The sequence below is a fragment of the Eschrichtius robustus genome, chromosome 6 (assembly GCF_028021215.1).
Source record: "Eschrichtius robustus isolate mEscRob2 chromosome 6, mEscRob2.pri, whole genome shotgun sequence".
Classification (NCBI taxonomy): domain Eukaryota; kingdom Metazoa; phylum Chordata; class Mammalia; order Artiodactyla; family Eschrichtiidae; genus Eschrichtius; species Eschrichtius robustus.
In genome coordinates, this window is record NC_090829.1 from 147,047,517 (window position 1) to 147,070,643 (window position 23,127).

The 23,127-nt window shown below is 47.8% G+C and overlaps 1 protein-coding gene across 2 annotated transcripts; it reads right to left on the bottom strand.

The window, feature by feature from the left end:
* Window positions 1-222: 222 nt before the first annotated feature.
* SPATC1L (spermatogenesis and centriole associated 1 like) lies at window positions 223-21,961 on the bottom strand. Of its 2 annotated transcripts, none has more exons than XM_068547237.1 (4): window positions 21,760-21,961; window positions 9,858-10,202; window positions 1,063-1,214; window positions 223-549 (listed from the first exon to the last, which is right to left on the bottom strand). In XM_068547237.1, exons 1-4 carry the CDS (start codon window positions 21,959-21,961, stop codon window positions 223-225), a joined length of 1,026 nt encoding a protein of 341 aa, XP_068403338.1. The 2 variants fall into 2 exon arrangements, with proteins under 2 accessions (XP_068403338.1, XP_068403337.1); XM_068547236.1 differs by having other exon boundaries at window positions 9,858-10,208.
* Between the last annotated feature and the right edge of the window lie 1,166 nt (window positions 21,962-23,127).

The following is a 23,127-nucleotide window of genomic DNA, read 5'->3' on the forward strand; positions in this document are numbered from 1 at the left end:
CTCAAAGAGCAGCGGTAAGGGAGGAACAGCAAACAGACGACTTTTAATAGAGTCGTGCGACTCGCCGCGCAGGTGTGGGCAGCGGGGCGGCCGGGTGGCCGGGCGCCGCCCGGCGGCGCACCGGGCCCCGGCGCCCTCAGCGCGCCCTCCGGGGAGCGGACGAGGACCGCGGCGCCCGGGTTGCAGCACGCGTTTATTGCAGGGAGGCGCGGGTCGGCGGGTTCACCAGGCGAAGAGCGGGCGGCTATCCTCCTTGGAGAGCTCGCACAGGCAGTTGAGCAGCAGCAGCGAGTCGCCCAGGAACTTGGGGGGCACGACGTCGATGACCAGCTTGCGCAGGGCGGCCGGGCTGCTGTGCAGCGGGTTGGCGCGCAGGTCGGGCCGCTGCTTCAGGATGCCGTAGGTGTTGATGAGGAACTCGCTGAACGCGGGGTGCACGTGGCGGCTGTAGCCCAGCCTCTCCAGGCGCGCCGTCAGCGTCAGGAAGCGGTGCGTCAGCTCCCGCCGCCTCTTCTCATCCACTGAGCCGTCCAGGGGCTTGATGGACGTCTGTGGGCGCAGGTGCAGGTGGGCGGGCACAGCCCGGAACCCGCGGACCGGGGCGTGGAGGGGGGGCGGGAGGCGAGGCCCAGGGCCGGGGCGGGGCAGGGGCTAGATTCCCTGAGTGCAGCTGTGTAGGTGGTGACATTGGGGCCCACAGCCAGGCCCCCGCTAGGGGAGCCGTCTCCCAGTTTCCCTCCAGCACACAGTGTCAGGGAGAGCAGGGAGCTGCACCGCAGGCGCGCAGAAGGTGTCTTACCAGCCGGGGCTGAGCGTGAAAGTACTCCCTGGCCTGGAGCCACTCCTGAGACTGTCCCAAGCCAGGAAGAAAAGGGACTCATGGGACCAGCTCGTCGTGTCCCCTGGCACATGTGCCTCAGACACCACTCAGGCTCGCCCAGGGCTGCAGCTGTGTGGGCACCACATGTGACGGGGCAACAAGGGGACCCCAGGGCAGGGGGAGGGTCCTAGGGCAGCAAGGGGACCCCGGGGCAGGGAGGGCCCCCAGGCAGGGAGGCGCACCTGCTTGATCTTCTCAGGGATGTTGGACACAGTGAAGCCATAGAGCCGGGTCACCCCTGGGAAGACATAGGCCAGGATGCGCCGGTCCAGCTGGAAGGCGATCTCCCCAACGATGCGCCCGTCCTTCTCGGTGCCGGCAAAGCTCTGGATCTCTGTGGGGGGGGGGGGCGGGGGGGGGCCAGTGACACAGGCCGGCCAGGACTCGGAGGTCAGGGGCCACCAACCTTCCTCCTGCCTGTGCTCCAGGGTCCATTTCAGGGAGAGGACCGACCCAAACACAGACACTGTGGGTTTGGGGTGAAGCCTCGGGAGCCCAGCAGAGCCTTCCCGCAGGACCCTGGTCGTGACCTGAGGGGGCACCCTCCTCCCCACTGACACCTGCCCTCCACTGTGAGGCAAACACAAATTTAAAAGGAAACTTTGAATTTTCTGTTGCCAAAGGGGAAAGAGCTTTCCTCTCCTCCCTGTTCTTGGCATGTTCCGTGAGCACCCTGATCCCAGGTCCTTTCTCCATCCCTCCCCTGCTGCCCAACACAGATGGACGTAAACACTTTAAAAGCCTGTTTCACAGCCCAGGATTATTTTCTTGTCCCCGAGTCTGCTCAGCACCCAGTCAAGGTTGACCCCTCAGAGGCCCCAGCCCTATGACCAGGTGAACTCGGGATGGGCTAGGCGTGTCCCCCACCTGAGCGTGGGGTCTGGTTAACTGAAGAACACGTAAGTAACACGTGTGGGTCCAGTCTGCGTAGCTACGTGAAACGGTGAGGCTCTGTCTTGGCAGCCTGTGTACATCGCATGCTGGTCTAGTGCTTATTCAGTAATAAGACTTTCCTTCGTTGTGAACAGGATTGCTGCGTTGGCAGGAAATTCTAATTTTAATTATTTCCCACCGTCACCCCAGCACATCAACCACCCTCCCCTCCAAAACCTGCTTCCAAATCTCCCCTCCCCACAGCAGTCTCCGATGTCAGCAAGTCTTCCACCTGACAACCGTGATACGATCAATACCCTTCACAACCACTGTGCTCTTTGAAGATCACACTGCCCACTGTGCGCCTGACCTTGAGAGACGGCCGAGTGAGAAAGGGCCTGCCTCACAATGCCCGGGGCGCCCTCACTGACCAGGACATGCCCAGCTGGGGGGGCGCGGGCTCTCGGCACAGGATCCTGTGCCTTCCATGCTCTGCCCTTTCTCCCGCACGGGAGACATTTAATAACGTGCCCGTTTCTAAAGCTTTTCCTAAAGCCCTGCAACCTTCAAACCCGCCCGTGATCCAAACCCCTTCCAAGGGTGTTGGATGGTGCAGCCCTGCCAGGTCCGTCCACCGGGCGGGCAGTGCACAAACGGGCTGGGTGCTCCGCGTGGAGAGCCGGCCCCCCGGTCCTGTTACCCATAGACACCTGTGCCCACCAAAGGCTCAGGACCCCCAGCACACAGAGAGGTCGGCCTGACTCCCCACCCATGCTGGCAGGGCTCAGTGGCCCGGGGAGTTGCTGAACTGCTCCTGCGGGCTGTCTGTGTGGGCACGAGCGCTGGGCTCCAGGACCAACCCTGCCTGTGACCGCGGGCAGCTGTTCTGCTTCCCTCAGCCTCATCCTGTGACTGTCCACACAGCCCCCCATCCCAGAACCCCACCCGGTCACTCTCCACAGCAACGTGATCGCCAGTCAGCACGGGCTTATCAAGGCCAGGTATTGGCAGCCTCCTCCTCTGTGGACACCAGGAGAGGCTGGGGAGACATCCGTCCTTCCGCTCCCTCGGCCGGGCCTGTGCAGGTGCTGAGCGGGGAGGACGAGGCCGAACTCAGAACAGTCCGGGTCTCAGGGGATGTGGGCCAGGCAGATGGGTGGGCCGACGGGCCGAGGGGGTGTGGATGCCCAGGGCAGAGGGCCTCCCCTGAGCCACAAGACCCAGAGCCCTGTGAGGGCCCTGGGGTCACAAGGTCACAGGGTTGGGGGCGGCAGAGAGCCAGGTGTCCGAGGGCCCAGGAGAAATGCTGGGCTGACCCTGTGGAGACAGGGAGCCACAGAGGGTGTCGAGACAGTAATCTGGCGGCTGCGGCCGGAGCGGCAGGACAGGTTCTGGACTCAGGGTTAAACCGGTGGTGACGGGGAGGTTCCTGGTGACAGGGGCTCGGACCGCCTCAGAGGGGCCCTCGAGGCCGCCAGCAACCAACCCAGCTGAGGCCGGGCTGCGTCCGTTCCCTCCTCCAGGAGCAGCTCTGGTCCTTCCGTGGTTTGACTCGTCCTCACGATGAGCCTTCGAGGGGCCTCAGACTCCACTCACACACAAAGGAACTGAGGTTGAGCGGCTCGCTGATTCCCAATGACTTTTAACTCTTTTTATTGAGACGTAATTCACATGATAAAATTCACTCTTTTCAAATATGCAGTCCAGTGGCTTTTAGTATATTCACCAAGTCATATAACCATCACCACAGTCTACAAAACCCTGTACCCAATTAGCAGTCACTCACAGTTCACGCTGCAACCACACATCTACTTCTGTCCCTATGGATTTATCTACTCTGGACATTTCATATCAGTGGAATCACACAATATGTGGTCTTTCGGGACTGGCTTCATTCAGCCAGCATGTTTTCATGGCACGTCCGTGTTGTAACGTGTGTCAGAACTTCAGTCCTATTTATGGCTGAATAACATTCCATTGTAGGGATACAGCACATGCTGTGTATCCATTCCCCCACGGACAGGCATCCGGGCTGTTTCCACTTGTTGGCTAATATGAGTAATGCTGCTATGAACGCTCATATAAACATTTTTGTGTGGACAAATGTTTTCAGTTCTTTCGGTGATATACCTAGGAATGGAATTGCTGGGACACGAGGTAACTCTACGCCTAACTTTTTGAGGGACTGCCAAATTGTTTTCCACAGTGGCGATGTGTGTAGGTTCCGGTTCCTCCGCACCCTCTCCAACACTGGTCCTTGTCTGTCTCTTTTATTATAACCATCCTAGTGGATGTGAAGTGGTGTCTCACTGCGGTTTTCATTTGCATTTCGCTGATGGCTGAGGATATTGAACATATTTTCAGGTGCTTATTGGCCATTTGTCTGCCTTCTTTGGGGAAATGTCTATTTAAATTCTTCACCCGTTTCTAATTGGATTGTTTGTCTTTTCCTGATGAGTTGTAAGTGTTCTTATGTATTCTGGATACTGTTCCCTCCCTCATCGGATATATGATTTACACATATTTTCTCCCATTCCATGAGTTGACATTTCACTTTCTTGAAATGTTCCTTTGAAACACCAAAGTGTTTACCTTTGATAAAGTCTGATATATCTATTTTTTCTTTCGTTGCTCATGCCTTTGGTGTCACAGCTATGACTCTATTGCCAAATCCAAGGTCATAAGAGTTATGTCTATGTTTTCTTCTAAGAGTTTTATGGTTTTAGGTCTTTTAAGTCTTTGATCTATTTTGAGTTAATTTTCATACATGGTGTGAAGTCCAACTTCATTATTTTGCACGTGGATATCCACTTTCCCAGCACCATTTGTTGTAAAGACTCTTCTCTCCCCACTGAATTGTCTTGGAACCCTTGTCAAAGATCAAACCTGTAAATGCATGGGTTTATCTCTGGACTTATTCTATTTCATTGACTTGTATGCCTGTTCTTATACAAGTACCACACTGTTGATTACTGTAACTTTATAGTAAATTTTGAAATTGGGAAATGTGAGTCCTCCGATTTTATTCTCCTTTTTCAAGATTGCTTTGCCTATTCTGAGTCCCATGCATTTCCATACAAATTTTAGGATCAGCATGTCAATTTCTGCAAAGGAGCCAGGTGGGATTTTGATAAGGATTGCATTGAGATTTGTAGATCAATTTGGGAGGTTTTGCCATCTTGATAATATTAAGTCTTTTAAGCCATGACCGCAAGATTTCTTCCATTTATTTAGGTCTTCTTTAATTTCTTTCAACCATGTTTTGTAGTTTTCAGTGTTCTCCTTCCTTAATCACTTAGCAGTGCTGCAGAAGGTACCCAGGAATTAAAGCTGAGAACCAGATACACTGCACAGAAACATGTTAGGGAAAATGGGGCCCACGGAGGAGCAGGGTGCAAACTCCCCCTTCTGTATTAATACATTTATCTCATCAGGAATCAGTCCTTCTCCCTGCTTCCCTCTCTCCCTAAAGTATAAATTAGGCAGAAGAAACGAGCTACACCTGAGAGGATCTAGAAATCATGTCTAGCCAACTTGGGTCTTCCAAGATCCAGCCAAAAACCTATTCCTCAAAGAAAAAAAGTCAGTAAGACTGATAAACCTCTACCCAGACTTATTACAGAAAAAGAGAAAGAAGACAAAAATTACCACTATCAGAAATGAGAGATGGCATCACCACAGATTTTACAGACATTAAAATGATAATAATGTAATATTAACAACACCTTTATGCCAATAAATTTAACAACTTGGATGAAATGAACCAATTCCTTAAAAGATACAAAAGCTCACTTTTGTATCTTCTTTTGTGAGTGAACTACCAAAGCTCACTCAAGAAGAAATAAAAAAAAATTTGAACAGCCTTATATCAACTAAGGAAATTGAATTTGTTGGGGTGGGGAGAGAATGTTCCTACAAAGAAAATTCAACGCTCAGATGGTTTCAGTGGTGAATTTTACCAGACACCTAAGGAATACATAATGCCAATTCTACACAAACTCATCTAGATAATTAAAGAGAATGGAACACTTTCTTCCTCACTCACTGAGGCTGACATTAACCCAATATCAAAGTCAAAAAATGACATTATAAGAAAACTATAGACCAATATCCCTCACAGACTGCAAAAATTCTTAACAAAAATTTAGTAAATTGAATCAAACAATACAAAAAAGTATAAATACATCATGACCAAGTGAGGTTTATCTCAGTAATGCAAGGTTGGTTTATAATTCAAAAATCAATCAATGTTATTTACCATATTAACAAACTACAAATGAAAACCAAATGCTCATCTCAATAGGTGCAGAAAAAGCATTCAACAAATTCCAAAATCCATCCAGGATAACTCTCAGCAAACAAGGAATTAAAGGGAACTTCCTCAACCTGATGGAGGGCATCTACAAAACTCAGCTAACATCATACTTAATGGTGACAGACTGAATGCTTTCCCCCTAAATCCAAAAAAGACAAGAATGCCCACTGTCACCATTTCTATTCAGGCCTTCAATTGATTGGATGAGGCCCACCCACATTAAGGAAGTCAATCTGCTTTACTCAGTCTATTGATTTAAATATTAAACTCATCCAAAAACATCCTCACAGAAATACCCAGAATAATATTTGACCAAACATCTGGGCACCTAATGGCCCAGTCAAGTTGACAAATGGGGTCAATATACAAAACCAATTGTGTTACTATATACTAGAAACAAATAATCAGAAATTCATATTGACAAAAACAATACTATTTATTTTTCAGCATCAAAAACATGAAATACTAAGGGATAAATTCAACAAAAATGTGCAAGATCTGTACACAGAAAACTGTGAAATATTGCTGAGTGATATTTTTAAAGAACAAAATAAATGGAGAGATATACAGGCATACCCTGGATATATTGCTGATTCAGTTCCAGACCACCACAATAAAGCAAAATATCACACTAAAGCAAGTCACATGAATATTTTTGGTTTTTCAGTGCACATAAAATTAGGTTTACACTATACTGTAGTCTATAGTGTGTGATAACATTATGTCCAAAAAAAAACAATGTACATACCTTAATTTTAAAATACTTTATTGCTAAAAAATGCTCACCATCATTTGAGCCTTAGTGTGTCACAACCTCTTTGCTGGTGGAGGGCCCCTGCCTCAGTGCTGATGGCTGCTGACTGATCAGGGTGGTGCTTGCTGAAGGCTGGGGTTGGTGTGGCAATTTCTTTAAAAAGGTAACAATGAAGTTCGCCACATTGACTGACTCCTCATTTCAAGAATAATTCCTCCGTAGCATGCAATGCTGTTTCATAGCATTTCACCCACGATAGAACTTCTTTCAAAATTAAAGTTAATCCTCTCAAACCCTACTTTAGTGACTAAGTTTATGCAATGTTCTAAATCCTTTGTTGTCATTTCAACAATCTTTACAGCATCTTCACCAGGAGTAGATTCCATTTCAAGAAACCACTTTCTTAGCTCATCCATAAAAAGCAGTTCCTCATCTATGAAGGCTTTATCCTGAGATTGCAGCAAGTCAGTCACATCTCAGGCTCCACTTCTGATTCTAGTTCTCCTGCAGTTTCCACCACATCTGCAGTTATTTCCCCCACTAAGTTCTTTTTTTTTTTTTAAATAATCGAATATTAGGGTTTTGTTTTGTTTTTGGCTGTGTTGGGTCTTCGTTGCTGCGCGCAGGCTTTCTCTAGTTGCGGTGAGCAGGAGCTACTCTTTGTTGTGGTGCGAGGGCTTCTCATTGCGGTGGCTTCTTTTATTGCGGAGCACGGGCTCTAGGCGTGCAGGCTTCAGTAGTTGTGGTGTGCGGGCTCAGTAGTTGCGGCGCACGGTCTTAGTTGCTCCACAGCATGTGGGATCTTCCAGGATCAGGGCTCAAAACCGTATCCCCTGCATTGGCAGGTGGATTCTTAACCACTGCGTCACCAGGGAAGCCCCACACTGAGGTCTTGAACCTCTCAAAGTCATCCATGAGGGTACCAACTTCTTCCAAACTCCTATTAATGTTGATATGTTGACCTCTTCCCATGAATCATGAATGTTCTTAATGGTATCTAGAATGATGAATCCTTTCCAGAAGGTTTCAATTGACTTTGCCCCGATCCATCAGAGGAATCACTGTCTGTGGCGGCTGTAACCTTACGAAATGTATTTCTTCAATAATAAGACCTGAAAGTCAAAAAGACTCCTTGATCCATGGGCTGCAGGATGGATGTTGTGTTAGCAGACATGAAAACAACCTTTATCTCATTGTCCATCTCCATCAGAGCTCCAGGGTGACCAGGTGCATTGTCGATGAGCAGTAATATTTTGAAAGGAATCCTTTTTTCTGAGCAGTAGGTCTCAGTAGGGGACTTAAAATATTCAGTAAACCATTTTGCAAACAGATGTGCTGTTATCCAGGCTTTGTTGTCCATTTATAGAGCACAGGCAGAGTGCTCTTAGGGTTTTCAGATGATAAATGCATAATTCTTAAGGGCCTTAGGATTTTCAGATGATAAATGCATAATTCTTAAGGGCCTTAGGATTTTCAGATGATAAATGCATAATTCTTAAGGGCCTTAGGATTTTCAGATGATAAATGCATAATTCTTAAGGGCCTTAGGATTTTCAGATGATAAATGAGCATTGGCTTCAGCTTCAAGTCACCAGCTGCATTAGCCCCTAACAAGAGAGTCAGCCTGTCCTTTGAAGCTTTGAAGCCAGGCAGTGACTTCTCCTCTCTAACTGTAAAGTCCTAGATAGAATCTTCTTCCAACAGAAGACTGCTTCGTCTACATTGAAAATCAGTTGTTTAGTGTAGCCACCTTCATGAATTATCTTACCTGGATCTTCTGGACAGCTGGCTGCAGCTTCTACATCAGCACTTGCTGCTTCACCTGGCACTTTTATGTCACGGAGATGGCTTCTTTCCTTAAACCTCACGGACCACCCTCTGCTAACGTCAAACTTCTCTTCTGCAGCTTCCTCACCTCTCTCAGCCTTCATAGAATTGGAGAGAGTTAGGGCCTTGCTCCGGATTAGGCTTTGACTGAAGGGAATGTTGTGGCTGGTTTGATCCTCTATCCAGACCACTGAAACTTTCTCCGTATCAGCAATAAGGCTGTTTCACTTTCTTATCATTCGTGTGATCACTGCAGCACTTTAATTTCCTCCAGAACTTTCCTTTGCCTTCACAGCTTGGCTAACTGTTTGGCACAAGAGACCCAGCTTTAGCCCATCTCGGCTTTTGACCTGCCTCCCTCACTCAGCTTCATCATTTCTAGCTTGTGGTTTAAAGTGAGAGACATGTGACTCTTCCTTTCACTTGAACACTTAGGTTATTAATTGGCCTAATTTCAATATTGTTTTGTCTCAGGGAATAGGGAGGCCTGAGGAGAGGGAGAGAGACAGGGGAGGGCTGGTAGGTGGAGCAGTCAGAACGCCCACAACATATATGCATTAAGTTTGCCGTCTTGTATGCGTATAGTCCTTGGTGTCCCAAAACAGTTATAACAGTAACATCAAAGACCACTGATCGAAGATCACCACAACAAAGATAATAATAATGGAAAAGTATGAAATATTGCAAGAATTACCAAAACGTGACACACAGACATTAAGTGAGCAAATGCTGTTGGAAAAATGGTACCAATAGACTTGCTCCACGTAGGGCTGCCACAAACCTTCAATTTGTAAAAAATGCCATATCTGTGAAGCACACATAAAGCAAAGTGCAATAAAACAAGATACGCTAGTACAGTGTTCACACATCTGAAGATTCAATATTGTTACAATGCCATTTCTCTGAAAAGTGACCTGGAGGTCCAGGACAATTCCAATCAAAATGCCAGCAAGGTTTTTTTGTAGAAATGGGCAAGTTGATTCTAAAATTCATACGGAAGAACCTAGAATAGCCAGAACAACTTTGACAAAAGGAACAAAGTTGAAGAACTTATACTATCTGATTTACAGTCTTACTATAAAGCTACAGTAATTGAGACAGTGCATATTGGAATCAATACTGACACAGATAAATGCAGCAGCACAGAGCCCGGACCACGCGCCCCAGCAGCAGCCTCCCACCCCTCACCCACCCCTCGCCCGCTGTACCGTTAAGGTAGTAGCTCCTCCTGGTCCTGTCCCCGGAGGGCAGGCTGCTCTCCAAGAAGCACACCTTCTTGGGCCGGCCCACCTCCCTGGGCTCCAGCAGGGTCTTGTCCGCCAGCGGGTCCTGCAAGGGACTCAGGAGCGGGGACAGCTTCCAGTCAGAGCTGTGGGGTGCAGACAGCTCCGGGGAGCTGAGGAAAGCCTTGAAGGGCGCCGGGGAGGAGGTCGCACAGCCCGGGGAGGCATCGTCCTCGCTGGAGAGGGGGGCGTGTGAGCGCAGCAGGTCCTCCAGGGAGGACGCCTGCAGCTGGGAGGGCGCATCAGGGCCACTGTTGAACCTTCCAAAATCTGGAACTGGGGCAGGGAGGAGAGGAAGGAGACGTCAGGCTGAGGTTCCCGAAACATCCCGAGAAGTGTAGAGACCACTTTAAGAACACGCGCACACCCTGCCCCGGCTCTGACACCTGCTCCCATTTCTGCTTTGGAGGAGGTGACGGACACGTGGGTGAAACAGCTATGGGCACCAGCGCCCAAGGACACTAGCAGCCTCGGGTTCACGGGCACAGTGAGCGTGGGTGCCTCTGACGCCTCCTCCCACCTGTGCATCCACACACTATGACAGTGACTTTTATGTGCTTCTTAAATTTTACATAAATGGTATCATCTGACACATGTTTTATTCTGAAACTTATCTTTTTTTGAGATTTATCCACATTGACTGAGTCATTTGGTAGCTCACTGGTTCATGTAACCATTTCCCGGTACATGTGCACACACACTTGCACACAGACACAGATTTTTTTATCCATCATCCCACTGATGCATGTGGGGCTGTTTCCAAGTTTCCTTGTAAAAGCAAAGCCATGATCAGCGTCCCTCGATGTGCATCCCCTGCCAAACACACAGCCCACAAACTGTCAATGGGACACACCTCAGGAACTTAACAAGGCTGAGGCATCAAGGGTCCCCAGAGCTGGATTCTTCCTCTGACTCAGCCCCAGAGGAGCCTGGAGCCCTGTGCTCAGGACGCAAATATTCTGAGGGGAGGTGGGCTGTTCCAGCAGTGGGCAAGGGCTGGAAAAACTCACCTCATGGACTTGGGGAAGAGCCACATCTATGACCCAGTTTTAAAGGGATTGTTGTGTGGCCAGGTGGGTTTGCACTTTTCATTTAGTTTCTATTTAGTGAATTGAAATTCCCTTCTGTTATTCCTAAGGCTTAATAAAGCTGTGTTAATCGTTAAAAAAAAATTTATTTAATCCTCAGTGAAGTCCAAATTTTCACGTCACATTACAATGAAACTGTAAATGAAAAATGAGAGTCAATAGAAAACTCCATCTCCTCAGAATTAAAAGCATTCTCTTAAGTAATGATCAGATCAAGGAGGAAATAAAAATAGGAAAAAAATGATTACTGAAAAATAATGAAAATCAGAACACTATATATATTACGACATCAGTACATTTAAAACTGTATTTAGGCAGACGCTGGGAGGGCTCATGCCAAGGAGTACTTCCCAGAACTTCTGCTGCCAGTGTCCTTGTCCTCACGGTGAGACACAGCCACCCCCACCTCTGCAGGAGACCCTCCAACACTAGCAGGATTTCAGAGAGGATTTAACATGTAACGGGAAGAACTCTGCTCTCAGTTTGAAGACAGGGTTTTCGATCAGCAGTGGTCCCTTGGTATCATTAGACTGACTATTGATTCATTTTCGTCTACATCAGTCAAGATCTATCATCTGAGTTTCTGATGCTGCTGACTCTACGTCTCAACCCGGATGGGTTTTTTTTGTTTTTTTGTTTATTTTTGGCTGTGTTGGGTCTTCGTTTCTGTGCGAGGGCTTTCTCTAGTTGCGGCAAGTGGGGGCCACTCTTCATCGCGGTGTGCGGGCCTCTCACTGTTGCGGCCTCTCTTGTTGAGGAGCATAGACTCCAGACGCACAGGCTCAGTAATTGTGGCTCACGGGCCTAGTTGCTCCACAGCATGTGGGATCTTCCCAGACCAGGGCTCGAACCCGTGTCCCCCTGCATTGGCAGGCAGGTTCTCAACCACTGCACCACCAGGGAAGTCCAACCTGGATGTTTTAAGAGCATTACAAACTGAGCAAGTCTGAAAATGAACTGGTGGATAAAAGTAATCATCTAAATTCTCCTCAGGAGAGGGCAGACAGCAGAAGCAAGAAGAACTACAATCCTGCAGCCTGTGGAACAAAAACCACATTCACAGAAAGATAGACAAGATGAAAAGGCAGAGGGCTATGTATCAGATGAAGGCACAAGATAAAACCCAGAAAAACAATTAAATGAAGTGGAGACAGGAAACCTTCCAGAAAAAGAATTCAGAATAATGATAGTGAAGATGATCCAGGACCTCGGAAAAAGAACGGAGGCAAAGATCGAGAAGATGCAAGAAATGTTTAACAAAGACCTAGAAGAATTAAAGAACAAACACCTAGAAGAATTAAAGAACAAACAAACAGAGATGGGTAAATAACTGAAATGAAAAATACACTAGAAGGATCAATAGCAGCAAAACCGAGGCAGAACGGATAAGTGACCTGGAAGACAGAATGGTGGAATTCACTGCTGCAGAACAGAATAAAGAAAAAAGAATGAAAAGAAATGAAAACAGCCTAAGAGACCTCTGGGACAACATTAAATGCAACAACATTCATATTATAGGGGTCCCAGAAGGAGAAGAGAGAGAGAAAGGACCTGAGAAAATATTTGAAGAGATTATAGTTGAAAACTTCCCTAACATGGGAAAGGAAATAGCCACCCAAGTCCAGGAAGCGCAGAGAGTCCCAGGCAGGAGAAACCCAAGGAGAAACACACCGAGACACATAGTAATCAAACTGACAAAAATTAAAGACAAAGAAAAATTATTGAAAGCAACAAGGGAAAAATGACAAATAACATACAAGGGAACTCCCATAAGGTTAACAGCTGATTTCTCAGCAGAAACTCTACAAGCCAGAAGTGAGTGGCATGATATATTTAAAGTGATGAAAGGGAAGAACCTACAACCAAGATTACTCTACCCAGCAAGGATCTCATTCAGATTCGATGGAGAAATCAAAAGCTTTACAGACAAGCAAAAGCTAAGAGAATTCAGCACCACCAAACCAGCTCTACAACAAATGCTAAAGGAACTTCCCTAAGAAGGAAACACAAGAGAAGAAAAGGACCCACAAAAACAAACCCAAAACAATTCAGAAAATGGTAATAGGAACATACATATTGATAATTACCTTAAACGTGAATGGACTAAATGCTCCAACCAAAAGACACAGGCTTGCTGAATGGATACAAAAAACAAGACCCATCTATATGCTGTCTATAAGAGACGCACTTCAGACCTAGGGACACATACAGACTGAAAGTGAGGGGATGGAAAAAGATATTCCATGCAAATGGAAATCAAAAGAAAGCTGGAGTAGCAATACTCGTATCAGATAAAATAGACTTTAAAATAAAGAGTGTTACAAGAGACAAGGAAGGACACTACACAATGATAAAGGAATCAATCCAAGAAGAAGATATAACAATTATAAATATATATGCACCCAACATAGGAGCACCTCAATACATAAGGCAACTGCTAATAGATATAAAAGAGGAAATCGACAGTAACACAATAATAGTGGGGGATTTTAACACCTCACTTACACCAATGGACAGATCATCCAAACAGAAAATTAATAAGGAAACACACACTTTAAATGACCCAATAGACCAGATAGATTTAATTGATATTTATAGCACATTCCATCCAAAAACAGCAGATTACACTTTCTTCTCAAGTGCACATGGAACATTCTCCTGGATAGATCACATCTTGGGTCACAAATCAAGCCTCAGTAAACTTAAGAAAATTGAAATCATATCAAGCATCTTTTCTGACCACAATGCTATGAGATTAGAAATCAATTACAGGGAAAAAAACGTAAAAAAAACAAACACATGGAGGCTAAATAATATGTTACTAAATAGCCAAGAGAGCACTGAAGAAATCAAAAAATACCTAGAGACAAATTACAACGAAAACACGACAATCCAAAACCTATGGGATGCAGCAAAAGCAGTTCTAAGAGGGAAGTTTATAGCTATACAAGCCTACCTCAAGAAACAAGAAAAATTTCAAATAAACAATCTAACCTTACACCTAGAGGAACTAGAGAAAGAAGAACAAACAAAACCCAAAGTTAGCAGAAGGAAAGAAATCATAAAGATCAGAGTAGAAATAAAGGAAACAGAAACAAAGAAAACAATAGCAAAGATCAATAAAACTAAAAGCTGGTTCTTTGAGAGGATAAACAAAATTGATAAACCATTAGCCAGACTCATCAAGAAAAAGAGGGAGAGGACTCAAATCAATAAAATTAGAAATGAAAAAGGAGAAGTTACAACAGACACCGCAGAAATACAAAGCATCCTAAGAGACTACTACAAGCAACTCTATACCAATAAAATGGACAACCTGGAAGAAATGAACAAATTCTTAGAAAGGTATAACCTTCCAAGACTGAACCAGGAAGAAATAGAAAATATGAACAGACCAATCACAAGTAATGAAATTGAAACTGTGGTTAAAAATCTTCCAACAAACAAAAGTCCAGGACCAGATGGCTTCACAGGTGAATTCTATCAAACATGTAGAGAAGAGCTAACACCAATCCTTCTCAAACTCTTCCAAAAAATTGTAGAGGAAGGAACACTCCCAAACTCACTCTACGAGGCTACCATCACCCTGATACCAAAACCAGAAAAAGATATTACAAAAAAAGAAAATTACAGACCAATATTACTGATGAATATAGATGCAAAAATCCTCAACAAAATACTAGCAAAAAGAATCCAACAAAACAGTAAAAGGATCATACACCATGATCAAGTGGGATTTATCCCAGGGATGCAAGGATTCTTCAACATACGCAAATCAATCAATGTGATACACCATATTAACAAACTGAAGAATAAAAACCATATGATCATCTCAATAGATGCAGGAAAAGCTTTTGACAAAATTCAACACTCATTTATGATAAAAAAAACTCTCCAGAAAATGGGCATAGAGGGAACCTACCTCAACATAATAAACATAACACAACAAAGCCACAGCAAACATCATTCTCAATGGTGAAAAACTGAAAGCATTTCCTCTAAGATCAGGAACAAGACAAGGATGTCCACTCTCACCACTATTATTCAACATAGTTTTGGAAGTCCTAGCCACGGCAATCAGAGAAGAAAAAGAAATAAAAGGAATACTAATTGGAAAAGAAGAAGTAAAACTGTCACTGTTTCCAGATGACATGATACTATACACAGAGACTCCTAAAGATGCCACCAGAAAACTACTAGAGCTAATCAATGAATTTGGTAGAGTTGCAGGATACAAAATTAATGCACAGAAATCTCTTGCATTCCTATACACTAATGATGAAAAATCGGAAAGAGAAATTAAGGAAACACTCCCATTTACCACTGCAACAAAAAGAATAAAATATCTAGGAATAAACCTACCTAGGGAGACAAAAGACCTGTATGCAGAAAACTATAAGACACTGATGAAAGAAATTAAAGATGATACAAACAGATGGAGAGATATACCATGTTCTTGGATTGGAAGAATCAACACTGTGAAAATGACTATACTACCCAAAACAATCTACAGATTCAATGCAATTCCTATCAAATTACCAATGGCATTTTTACAGAACTAGAACAAAAAGTCTTAAAATTTGTAGGGAGACACAAAAGACCCTGAATAGCCAAAGCAATCGTGAGGGGAAAAAAGCGGAGCGGGAGGAATCAGACTTCCTGACTTCAGACTATACTACAAAGCTACAGTAATCAAGACAATATGGTACTGGCACAAAAACAGAAACATAGATCAATGGAACAGGATAGAAAGCCCAGAGATAAACCCACGCACCTATGGTCAACTAATCTATGACAAAGGAGGCAAGGAAATTCAATGGAGAAAAGACAGTCTCTTCAATAAGTGGTGCTGGGAAAACTGGACAGCTACATGTAAAAGAATGAAATTAGAACATCCCTAACACCATACACCAAAATAAACTCAAAATGGATTTGAGACTTAAATGTAAGACCAGACACTATAAAACTCTTAGAGGAAAACATAGGAAGAACACCCTTTGACATAAATCACAGCAAGATCTTTTTTGATCCACCTCCTAGAGTAATGGAAATAAAAACAAAAATAAACAAATGGGACCTAATGAAACTTAAGAGCTTTTGCAAAGCAAAGGAAACTACAAACAGGACGAAAAGACAACTCTCAGAATGGGAGAAAATATTTACAAACGAATCAATGGGCAAAGGATTAATCTCCAAAATATATAAACAGCTCATGCAGCTCAATACTAAGAAAACAAACAAGCCAAGCTAAAAATGGGCAGAAGACCTAAATAGACATTTCTCCAAAGAAGACATACAGATGGCCAAGAAGCATATGAAAAGCTGCTCAACATCACTGATTATTAGAGAAATGCAAATCAAAACTACAATGAGGTATCACCTCACACCAGTTAGAATGGGCAACATCAGAAAATCTACAAACAACAAATGCTGGAGAGGGTGTGGAGAAAAGGGAACCCTCTTGCACTGTTGGTGGGAATGTAAAATGATAGAGCCACTATGGAGAGCAGTATGGAGGTGTCTTAAAAAACTAAAAATAGGATTACCATATGACCCAGCAATCCCACTACTGGGCATATACCCAGAGAAAACCATAATTCAAAAAGACACATGCACCCCAATGTTCATTGCAGCACTATTTACAACAGCCAGGTCATGGAAGCAACCTAAATGCCCATCGACAGACAAATGGATAAAGAAGATGTGGTACATATATACAATGGAATATTACTCAGCCATAAAAAGGAATGAAATTGGGTCACTTGTAGAGACGTGGATGGATCTAGAGACTCTCATACAGAGTGATGTAAGTCAGAAAGAGAAAAACAAATATCATATATTAACACATATATGTGGAGCCTAGAACAATGGTACAGATGAACCGGTTTGCAGGGCAGAAACAGAGACACAGATGTAGAGAACAAACATATGGACACCAAGGGGGGAAAGTGGTGGGCGGGTGTGGTGAATTGGGAGATTGGGATTGACATATATACACTAATATGTATAAAATGGATAACTAATAAGAACCTGCTGCATAAAAAAATAAATTTAATTTAAAAATTTTAAAAAAACCCTGTATTTAGAGGGACCTCCCTGGTGGCACAGTGGTTAAGAATCCGCCTGCCAATGCGGGGAACACGGGTTCGAGCCCTGGTCCGGGAAGATTCCACATGCTGCGGAGCAAGGAAGCCTGTGCACCACAACTACTGGGCCTGCGCTCTAGAGCCTGCGAGCCACAACTACTGAGCCCATGTGCCTCAACTATTGAAGCCCACGTGCCTAGATCCCATGCTCTGCAACAAGAGAAGCCATGCAATGAGCAGCCCGTGCACCGCAACAAAGAGTAGCCCCTGCTCACCACAACTAGAGAAAGCCTGCGTGCGGCAACAAAGACCCAACGCAGCCAAAAAATAAAATAAAAAAAAAAACTTTATAAAACATAAAACTGTATTTAGAGTGAAATTAGTAACTTAAATCCTTTAATTACTTCTAAAACATCACCAAAAAATTAAACATTCATATGGGAATAAACTCTTGAAGAAAGAAAAAGTTAGAAAATAATAAAAATGGCAGCAGAAATAAACTCGACACAGCTCTATGGAAAGTCCAATAAGATAGTGAAACTGTGGAAAGCTACTTTAGAGAAACAGAAAACATAAAGGAATAAAATTGGAAATGAGAAAAGTGATATAAGAATGACTAGCAAGATAATGTTTAAATTATAAAAGTATTGATATTATGTACAACTGAATATTAATTGAAAATTTTAATAAAGGAGAGATCATCTGGGAAATTATTTTAAATGACTCAGAAGTAGAAAACCTAAATGGACCAATAAGCAAAAAAGAAAAACCTAGAAGTTACAGAATAATTATGCTGCAAAGGGCTGCAGGCCTGGGTGATTGGTTGGTGAGTGAGTTCTTTCAAGTTCCCAAACAATCCCTACATCATATAAATGAGGTTGGAACACTGAAAAAATTAAAAGATGCTTGATTATTAAGGTTATAAATTGTCACAACTCTGATATCAAATCCCTGCAAAGACAACCCACAGAAAGAACACTGTAGCCCAGATTCATGTAGGAACAGGGTCCAGAGATACTAAGCAAAGCCCCAGCCAAACAGATGCCACAACTGACACAGCTCAGGCCCAGGACCCACGGGGTCTCTCAACGAAGCAGCATAACAAGACCCCACAGACGAGATGCGAGAAGCAGCTGAGGGCACTTCTGCCGAAGCCGAAACGAGGTCATAAAAATTTAACAAAATGAGCCGTTTCTCAATTCTTTTTTTTTGTTCTTTAAAAATAAGGACTACTTCCCCAGCACCCAGACTGCACCCAGACTGCACCCAGACTGCATCCCCCTGATCCCTGGGCAGACAGGGCCATTCACTGCCCACCACCCACCAGGAGGATAGGGGGGAGGCTGCCAAGGCCAAAGGTCCTGGGAGTTCTGAGGAACAAAGACAAAGACAGAAACAAGTCTATGAGCTGACATGTCAACCTCGTTTAAAATGATCGTTTGTAAACAGAGCAACTACAGACTTAGAAAACATAGGAGAATGAACTGAAAAACTTAGCAGAATAAAACACCTTATGAACGGGCTGGATATAGGATAAATATCTACAAATCAACAGCTTTCCAAAACATAGCAACACTGATAACCGAAAATACGATGGAAAAAGAATTCCCATCCATGATTGCAACAAGTAACATAAAGTGCTCCAGGAATAAACTAATTAATGGGAAAGATTTATGCGTGAGAAATGGCTAAAGAGACTTGAAGAAACAGAAAATAGCTTAATAAAACTGCAGTAGATGAAACCATCCTCTGGGTTAATGTAAGCAGAAGAAATGTGAAAAAAATTACCCCTGCCTTCTGAGCCAGTGATTCTACTTTTAGGAAAACATACCCTAAGGAAATAACCCTAAATATAAAGTATTTTGCTGTGGTATTTACCTCAGGGTAAGAAAAAAGAACTGTCATTTCAAACATAAAAAGAGTTCTTTAGGGCTTCCCTGGTGGCGCAGTGGTGGAGAATCTGCCTGCTAATGCAGGGGACACGGGTTTGAGCCCTGGTCTGGGAAGATCCCACATGCCGCGGAGCAACTGGGCCCGTGAGCCACAATTACTGAGCCTGCGTGTCCGGAGCCTGTGCTCCGCAACAGGAGAGGCCGCGATAGTGAGAGGCCCGCGCACCGCGATGAAGAGTGGCCCCCACTTGCCGCTACTAGAGAAAGCCCTCGCGCAGAAACGAAGACCCAACACAGCCAAAAATAATAAATAAATAAATAAAATAAAATAAAGAAATAAACTGATTAATGGCTGTGTATTTTGAAGATTTAAAAAAAAAAAAAAAAAAGAGTTCTTTAAATTGTGGTTCATCTGATTTTTGGAATATTACACAGCCATTTGAAATATATTTATAACAATACAGAAACAGCTACATCACGGTGTTAAAGGGAAAGAGGGGGAGAGATACTCAGAAACTACTGAAATCACCTGACACTCCACCCAGGACAAGGAGTCCAGGCAACAGCGGAGGTTCCGTGACTCGAGGGGCTCGGGGACCAGCATGGTCTGAAGGAATAAGGCCCAGGAGGGAGGGGCCGGGACGGTCGAGGCCGCCCCCGCCTCTGTCCCTTGGCTCATGTGTGCCATATGCTCAAAGCGGCCCCAGGAGCCCCCGGTGTGGCCTGGCTCAGCTCCCACGGGTGAGGCCGTGCACTGGGAAGGTGCAGGGTGTCGAGGCCGCAGCCTTTTGGAGAGGGTCCCAGTGTCCTCTTCAACGTTTCAACTGCACGCGGCCTTTGACCTAAGGGCTTCCCGACAGCTACCCCTCGGCAGGCCGCAGATGCACACGTGAGGCCATCCGCGGTCACAGGGAGCTGGAAAGGCGCTGCTGCTGTGGGGTCCAGGCTGAAGGGCTTGTGGTGAGCCCACAGGGAACAGTGTACCCTCCAGGAGAGGGCCGATGGGCAACGACAGCAAGATGGACGGTCGGGGAGATCAACGTGTAGAACGGCTCAGCCCCACTTATGTAAACCAAAAGGATCCCTAGACACACACACAAATGGCCACCGACAAGGTCAGGGAGACGCCGAGTAGACGCTGACAGCGGCCGCCTCTGGGAGCGGGGCCAGGGGCTCAGGCCCAGCCTTGGGGTACCTCGTGTTCCCTGAGTGACGCCGGTAAATGAGAAAAGCGGGTTTTCAGAGCACATCCTGTTTGGAATGCAGACAGTGAGCCGCTGCTGCAGGCAGCTCTCTTCCGTCTGTACCTTGAGCTGCTCGCAGGAACTCCTGCTGGTTCTCCAAGTCCAGCCCCAAGGCCAAGGCCGCACCCTCTGCCGAAGGCTGAACCCTGGGCATGGAGGTGACCCTGAGGATGGCTGGGGCCCACGCCCTGCAGCTGGGGCTCCAAGGCCTCTCTGTGGAAGGCCTGGTGGCCGCGGGCTGGCCAGGGGCTGCGGCTCCCCCTAAGACTGCTGTCCGGCAGGATCTGGGCCTGCCCACAGGCGGGGTGCTGGCCACGGTCCCGGAGACTCCGGGCCGACTTGGAGTGTGACGGGGAACAGCCCAGCCCGAGCGAGGGCCTGCACCTCGCCCGCAGCCCACCCTTCCGGCCCGGTGAGGCGGGGACTGAGGGAGGGCCCAGCAAGCCTGTCCCCAGCTGACCGCGTGGATGGCTCTGAGCCCTGAGGGTAGGCCCTGGCACAACTCAATTCTTGGGATGAAGGGTGACAGAGTGGCACGAGGCAGGTGACTCTTGACAGTTGCCCCAGTGCAGACGAGGCCTTGGGACCAGTGCCTCATGAGCCACCGTGCACTAGGCGTCCCTCGTAGGCTGCGAAGGCGGCACGGGCCCTCTGCAGGCGTCACACGCGGGACACAGCACCGTGAGGCTAGCCCCTCCTCAGCAAGCGCCCGGGGACAAGTGTGTGCCTTGACCACCAGCAGGAGCTCAGGACACGGGCCCCCGGGTTTCTCCAGCTGCCCCTCCTTTACCCTCCATCCCCCCACGAGGACCCCCTGCTTATCTGAGCTCCTTCCTCAAGGCCCCCTGAGGCTGAAGGTGTGGAGATGCCGTGAAGGACCCTTGCACCCTGGGGACACACTCGCTCACGGGGCCCTGCGCCCACAAGCTGCGTGCAGGGGGCTGATGGGTGATGGTGCCACCTTCCACGTGGGCCTGCTTGCTCAGGGTGGCAGCAGGCATGCGGTGGACTCCAGGAGGTGACCCCACAACGGAGGTCCCCGGAGCAGCCCGGGCATCCTGCTGCAGAACTGGCAGCAGCTCAATTGCTTCCAGAAGGAAAGGAAAACATCTCACGCCCAGTCGAACGGCTCACCCCAAGAGAGGCGGGTCCACGGGCGCGGGCACCCCGGAGCGAGGGCTGGGGTGTGGACTCTGCCCGCCCTGCTGGGCAGTGAGTGACCACCGCCTCGGGGCACAAGGAGGCTGCCCGGTCAGGGGCCCACCGTCCACATCCCGACCACTCAGGCCAAGGCCAGGGCTCCAAACGTGCCCTAAATCATATTCCACGCGTGAAAATGTTTACAGCACAGCCAACTAATTCCACAGAAAGCGCCACGGCCTCCGGAGCGGCTCCCACAGGGCGCGCTGCTTCACGGCTCCTCCCTCACCTCCTGCCCGTGACGCAGCAGGTCCTACCTCCCCGGCGCCCTTCCCGCCCCGCTGCGGACCCGCCTGAGGACACAGGCCCGGGCTCACCTGCACTGCCAGCGGAGCAGGCCTCGGGGCAGGCAGGCGCCTTGGGCATGAGCAGGCCGCGGCCCCCGCGCCCACAGCTCTCCTGGCAGCTCTCACTGAGCAGCCGCTTCAGCATCTGGTTCTCCTTCATGAGGCGCACCTGCTTCTTGAGGTCCGCGTTCTCGCTCATGAGCCTGTTCGTCAGCTCGCTGCCCTCAGCCATGGCCGTGTCCTCAGGGCTCATGTGCGGGCCGTGGCCCCATGGAGGTGGGAATCCGGAGCCCAGGGGCGCCCCAGAAACGCCAAGAGCCCGGAGTTCCACGCGCCTGGCCTTCCGCAGCCTTGTGATGTCGCCCTTAAAGCAGCGGCGCCCCGCGGCCACGAGGGAGCGGAGGGTGGGGAGGGGGCGCCTGCGGCCTCGCCGGACGGGCACCCCAGCGCAGGGAACAGCGCAGGCCGAGGCCCAGACAGGAATGTTCTGGCGTGTCCCAGGAACAGCCAGAGCTCTGGGCCGCACCCCTGAGGGAGAGGAGGCCGTGGACGCAAGGAAGGCGGGCCGGGGAGCCCCTCGACGGCCCCCGCGGCCCGCGCAGCTCCAGTGGGCTCGAGGGGGCTGGCAGTTGGAGGCCACCTGCCGACCACACTCCCCTGGTCCAGAGGGTCCGGGCGGCACGTCAGTGTCCCCACACGGACCACCAGCACTGAGTGTCGGGGACATGGACCATTAGCGGACCTGAGGAGCCCTGGCCAGGGCCCAGGGCCGTCTGGACCACCCACCCACATGCAGAGTCCTGCCAGATTCCAGTCCTTGGTCAGGGTGACCTCCGTGAACCCCCCACTCCCACTAACTACCCGGAGGTGCACAAACTCAGCACTGTCTCCTGGCTCCAAAGGCCGCAGCCGAGTCGCCTGCGTCTCCGCCTGAGGACACAGCCCAGAACAGGAGCAGCGCCTTCTCTCCCCTTCAGCCGACGCCTCGACGCCTCGAGGGCAGGAGCCTCCAGGCAGAACGCAGCCCTGCCTTCCCCAGACTCACAGCTTAGCGTAACGTCGCCCACCCAACCCCGGGGGGGGGGGGGGGGATCTGCGAAGGGTTGCATGCCGAGACAGAGCTGACAGGACGGCGGGAACGTGGACAGCGCCCACTGAGGAAGGCCCCAGGGCAGATGCCCCGCCAGCCTCCTGAGAACAGGGCCGGGGGGGGGGGGGGGGGGGGGGGGAGGAGCTCCCCTCCGCTGGCCCCTCCCCTCACATTTACAGTGCCATTTCTTTCCCCCCACAAGAAAACCCTCTCCAGGTGGTACCCTCCAGCCAGGGACCTGGGAACATCCTGCCAGTTTCCTGGTCATGATGCACGTCCCTTCTAACACATCACTGGATTCAACTTCT